We start from the raw sequence: 6,000 nt of genomic DNA on the forward strand, positions 1-6,000 counted from the left end.
TTCTTTTTTTTTGGAGCTTAAGGCCTCACATTTGCCAGGCAGGTGCTCCACCACTTAGACCCTGGTCATTTTTGCTTTACTTATTTTTCAGACAGGCTCTTCTATTTTCCCCCTGGTGAGTCTAGACCAAGCTCCACTTCCTGTGTAGCTAAGATTATAGGAACATATCACTGTGCCTTGTTTCTTTGTCGAGATTGGATCTTGCCAAGGATGGCTAGAACCACTACTTTCCTCATTTCCACCTCCCAAGTAGCTGGGATGGCAATTATAAAACACAGTACCAGTCCTTGAAGTTTCTTCATTTAACCCTCACAGTGCCTTTGCTTCCTCAAGAAGGGTACTGGAATCACAAAACTTTAGCAGTTGAGGGAATATTTTAAATCAATCACTAATTTTGTCAAGATAAAAAAAAAAATCTGTAAAGTTGGCAGCTTGCCAAGAGCCAAGACCTCTTAAGAACGGTGGACACAGCTGTCTCTGAGCTCCATTCTACAGTCTCTTCCCTGTACTACTACTCTATATTCTGCTTAAAAGAAACTCATCCCTGAAAGAAAGAAAATACAAAGTCTATGATCAGATTCAAAGAGACACACTTCAGAATGTCACCGTTTACCTCCCAGAGTAAGTTAATGTGACTGCTGTTCATGGAAGAAATTAAGTTACCTTTGGGCCAGAAACAGGTGTCAGGAAGCGGGGAAGCAACAAGAAACTTCACTGAACTTGGGAAGAAAGAGACAGTTACCGCCTTCCCACCCTTTATAAAGATCAAAGGCTCAACTTGGGCAACATTTCTCTCTCAAACATCTTGCCAAAAAAAAAAAAAAAAAAGAGTGCCCCCAAGTTTTTACTGATAGAATAATGTACTGTTTGAAATCTGAGCTTTTCTATATGGGAAAAACCATTTTTTAAATCTCTCTGTAGTTTCAAATCCTCTACATCTGACACTTGGCTGGTGTTGTTTGCTCCTCTTGTCTGGACTTGCAGCCTCTTTGGGGAACAGAAGCAGCCTGCATTTGACTAGATCCCTTCATCCATTCTGCCCCAGGATTCCAAGGCCATCGTTTTGGGTTCCTAATCTGCGGGTGACAGGTGTTCCCTTCCCTCGGTTCGCCTCTTCAGATATTCTCAAGGAGCTGGAGCTCTCCCCGCCTCTCCCGGAACCCCTGCACGACCTCTCCTGGCTGCAGACATGCAAGGATTGCACCCCTTTCTGGCCTAGGCGCCGGCGTTGACCTGCCGACCTGGCGCGTGCGCTTGCCAAGCGCGGGCACCCGGACTCCCAAGCCTAGATGGTCTCGAGCAAACCAACCCACCACGATTTGACTTAGGACTGCGGATCCACGCTGCTGGCCTGGCTGTGGCGCATCTTTCGACGGCCCAGGTCCAGGGCGCTGAGGGGTGCGCAGGGGCTGCCCCGGGGCCAGTCAGTCCCGTGGGGGTCACGGGAGGGACAGAATCGGAAAACGGACCTAGGAGAGGGTTTAGCCTCTCTCCTAAACCACAGACCCGAGAGCGCGGGACGGGACGATTTGATGGAGGGGGTTGGCCCTGCCCTGCCTGGCCAGGCGGGAGGACGCGCATGCACACACTCTCTCTCTCTCTCTCTCTCTCTCTCTCTCTCTCTCTCTCTCTCTCTCTCTCTCTCTCTCTCTCTCTCTCTCTCTCTCTCTCTCTCTCTCTCTCTCTCTCTCTCTCTCACACACACACACACACACACGCAACCACCCCGCCCCAGATGCAGCGCAGGTGTGGAGGGTACGCGGGGGTCCCCTCACCCCGGCTGCGCCCGGACATCTCCACGCGCGCGCTCTGCTTGGGGGTCACAGGCGCCCCCCGGAGGCTGCCTCGACGGCTGCTCGCGGGCATCCGACCCGGGGAGCCTCGGATCGGGGAGACGGCACCAGGGATCCCCGCGCGCCCGGCTCTTACCCGGGGCACAACTTGGCCCGTGGGCGCCGCCCTGGCGCCTGCCGTCCCTCCTTACCCAAATACTGCCGCAGGTCGAGCAGGAAGCGCGGGGCTCCTCCGCCCAGCTGGTAGAGGAGCGAGCCCAGGCAGAAGACCAGCAGCGTGGCCATGCAGAAGGCGTAGTCCCGGAGGGAGAAGCGCAGGAAAGGCAGCGGCGGGACCCGGCGCTTCCAGCCGCCCAGGCCCGGAGGGGCGCCCCCCGCGGGGGCCGCATGGGGTCGGGGCGCCGCGCCGCCGCCGGCGCCGGGGGGCTGCAGCTGGCTGGGGGGCTGCTGCTGCTTCTTCATCGCCTGCTCCTCCACCGCCTCGCGCAGCCGGCCCGGGCCAGGAAGAGGGCGCCCATCCGCCGCCGGGACAGCGCGGCCGGCCGGCTGCACATGGGCCGGGGGGCCGCCGGGTGGGGGCGGGGAGGGCCCCAAGTGGCCGGGCTCAGGAGACTTTCCCCGGCATGGTCCCCAACGCCTGCCGCCGCCCGGGCGGCCGAGCTGCCCGGCCCCGACTCGCGGGGGCGCTGCCTGCGTCCGTCCCGCGACCCCTTAGCGCCCCCGCGTCCCGCGCGCTGCCGCCGCGCCCCGGGTTCGATCGCGGCCTCCGGGGTTCGCCGCGGGCGCCAGCGTGGACCCCCCCGGGCTTGGCGAGCCTTGCTCTCCCGGTGCGTGTGTGTGGGTGTGTGTTGTCCCAGTCCGGGCTCCGCCAGCCAGCGGCGGCGGGGAGGATCGGGAGGCGGACACCGGCCCCTCGCTCCACCTCCAACCAGGGGTTTCCCCCCTCCCCGCCCGGCTCCCCTCCAGGCGCCCCGCAGCCTCCCGCCCCGCCCCGCCCGCCCGCCCCGCTCCCCGGTGTCACGTTACGGCCTCTGCCGGGGCGGGGGCCCGGGCGGCCGCCGGGAAGAAAGTTTCTGGGTGTGTGTCGTCCTTTTTTTTTTTTTTTTTCCCTTTCCTTCCCTCGCTCTCCACAGCCCGGCGGGCTCCGTTCCTGCACCACCAGCGACCTCTTGGGGCCCGCCGGCTCCGTCTCGCGCACAGCCGGCGACGCACACGCGCGCTCGGGCCGGATTTGTGCTTTCGTGTGAAAAACTCGGTTCTTGCACATCGCATGCGAGCTTGGTACGAAAGTCGGATCAGGGGACGGGATGCTGGGGGAAGACGGAGCTAGGATGGGGACAGGATGGGCAGGATGGGAGATGATTTAACATAATACCCCCCCCAACACACACACACACACACACACACACACACACACACACACACACACACACGGGCGGGGGGAGGGATGGGCTCGCCCCCCCACCCCGGGAGAGAAGAGCGCTAGGACACTTCCTTCCCCTGCAGGCCCTCCAAACACTGCACATCGCCCAGGGACTGGGAGGATGAGGAGGAGGGGGGGGGGTGTAATTCCTCCAGCAGACACAGTCTTATGTTGTGCCTCTCTTCCTTCCCTGGAGAAGCTTCTGGAACCCCCACCTGGAGCGCATCAGGCAGATCCCCTGCCCAGCAGGCAGGTGATTCACAAAGAGCAGAGCTCAGCAACCATGCTTGAAGAATAGCCCATCACTGTAGAGAGCCTGCACCACCAGAGGCTTCTGTGACTTGCCCAAGGTGACCCAGCTCCTGGGAGAGGGTTGGGATGGGCAATGAGGTGGGTTTGACCCTGGAACCCCAAGCCAGGGCCCTCCAGACCCATTCCTGACTGGAGGATGCAGGTCAGGCCGGGAATTAGAAACCTCACCATCTGCTGCCTCTCCTCTCTGACTCCCAATTTGTTCTTTATTTTCCAATACACGAGCCCCCGGATTAACGGGAAAATCAGAAACCAAAAACTTCTCTGGTTCCAAGACCATGCGCCCGAAAACCTTGATCAAACTCGAAAGAATTTTCTATGGAATATTAGCGAAGAGGATCCTGAAAGCAAAAAGTTCCTATTACACTTACAATTGCTAGCTACTCAAAGGGTGAGATCTGAGGATCACGGTTCTAAGGCAGCTCAGATTGGAACATTCCTCACACACATCTCTAAAACCAGCAAAAAGCCATAATTGGAGCTGAGCTCAAGTGGTAGAGCCACTAACCCTGAGCCAAAAAGCTAAGGAACAAGCACCCAGGCCACTGAGTTCAAAAGAAAAGAATAAAGAACACTATGGCTTACCCAGCAGGTGACAATAACATAATGGGAGAGATGATCAACACAGGTGGCTTCTCATACACATCTACACCCATGCAAGCAGATCCACCCAGGACATGCCCACAATTCTCCCCATTTTGCCCCATTTTGGCCCTTTCTTAAGGAAAAGGAAAGATACTATGGGATCCCTGGTGGAAGAAAGCTCCCCTTTGTTCCATCCCAGGAACCCTTGAACAGAATGCTAATGGTTTGCTTCACATTTGTTCCACGTGTTGGAGGTTTATCTGGATTACTGTGCACATTTTAGAAATGTCACTACCCCTTAGAGAATTAAGCCCATCAGTCATTAGCCATTAATGTGAATTATTTTCCTCGGTCCAGTGAGTGGCTCAGAATAGATTCCCCAATTAATAATTTGAGCTTAGAAAGTGGGACTAGGAGACAGAAGTAGCCAAGCAATTTTTGTAACCTTTTGGAGACCACCTTTCACAGATTGGACCTGGCGCTGAAGCCCGATCCTGAGCTCTGATTTTACTGGGTGTAAAATGGTTTTCCAAACCATCTATGTCCTCTGGCTGCCCTACTGTGGGAGACATGACTTTGGAAAGTTAGCCAAGCCTTTCTCCTAGGGAAAGAAATCAGAGGAACAGAGAGACAGAGAAGGAAGAAAGGGAATACACAAACAGCAGAGGAAAGAAGTAAATAGAAGAACAAAAACTTAAAGAAAAATCAGTAGTGGAAAGTCATAAAGAAAGGACAAAGGGACAGAGCCCAGCTTAGAAGAAGTAAGAATTTTAGGAGGAAAAATAGGTCAGATTTTTTAAAGTTGTGTTAGTGAACAGACCGCTTTAAAATAACAACAATAGCAGAAAAAAATCCTCACAAAAAGAAAAGAAAGACATCAAGATTCAAAGATGTTTCGCATTGGTGGAAAAAATTTGTGTTTTCATCCAACTAAAACTTAGATGTTTAGTTAAGCTATGTTCTTAGAAGTCCTAAAGACATTCCTTAAATTTTTGTTATAACTTAAAAATAATAAGTAGTGCTTTTATTGAACCAGATAATAACCCTACTAATTGTACAAATCTGGGAACAACTTTTTGTTACTAGTCCTGTAACTAAATATGCTTTACTTAATGCCATTTCTAATCCTCAATTCTTTCCCTTTCTGTGACTTTTCTTTCCTCAGCTACCTCATCCTTCTATTTATTTTTGTAAGTAACCAGGATTTCAACTCCGAGTCTGGAGTTTGCCCACGATGCTTGCTCAACTGATGTTCAACCTCTTGACCCATGCCAACAGTCTTTCTTTTTGCCTTTTTATCTTAGAAGCAAAATCTCAAGAACTTTTCGGCCCAGGTTAGCTTCAAACTGAGGTTCTCTAGAGTAGCTAGCATTACAGGGATGAGTACATTACGATCTCAAATGTTTATGAGGAATCATAGTGACATATGCTTACATTACTATGTTTCTAGAGTGTTCTACTAAATGTGCCTACACTAAGTCATTTGATCCTCACAACAATTGTATCCTATAAGCACATTTCCACATTTTACAAGTAAGGAAACTGTCCATAGATAATAGTTTATTGAGAATCTCTATGGCTGATTCATGGGAGGAAGGCTTCCTGGAAGATTCCATACTATACTTAAATATGGGTAGGATTTATAGCTTGGCAGTGGTCTCTAGGACAAGAGTGATTGAGAAAGAGTGCAAAGAGACCGGGAATGTGGCCTAGAGAGAGAGTGCTTGCCTAGCACCCATGAAGCCCTGGGTACATTCCCGAAGTGGTGTGGTGGCTCAAGTGGTAGAGCATTATCCTTGAGAAAGCTCAAGGACAATGGCCAAGCCCTGAGTTCAAGCCCCAGGATGGCAAAAAAAAAAAAATGCAAAATCGAGGGAGATACAATAC

At 52.7% G+C, this 6,000-nt stretch overlaps 1 protein-coding gene across 1 annotated transcript in view; it reads right to left on the reverse strand.

Annotated features, from left to right (window-relative positions):
• Positions 1-2,407, reverse strand: part of Ust (uronyl 2-sulfotransferase) — a 234,491-nt gene extending 232,084 nt beyond the window's left edge. The window contains exon 1 of the mRNA XM_090337984.1: positions 1,985-2,407. Within this exon, the coding sequence (XP_090194110.1) occupies positions 1,985-2,255 (271 nt within the window). The 5' untranslated portion in view covers positions 2,256-2,407. The remainder of the gene's footprint in view (positions 1-1,984) is intronic.
• Between the last annotated feature and the right edge of the window lie 3,593 nt (positions 2,408-6,000).

Source organism: Megascapheus bottae, chromosome 8 (genome assembly GCF_031878675.1).
Source record: "Megascapheus bottae isolate mThoBot1 chromosome 8, mThoBot2.hap1, whole genome shotgun sequence".
NCBI classification, from domain to species: Eukaryota; Metazoa; Chordata; class Mammalia; order Rodentia; family Geomyidae; genus Megascapheus; species Megascapheus bottae.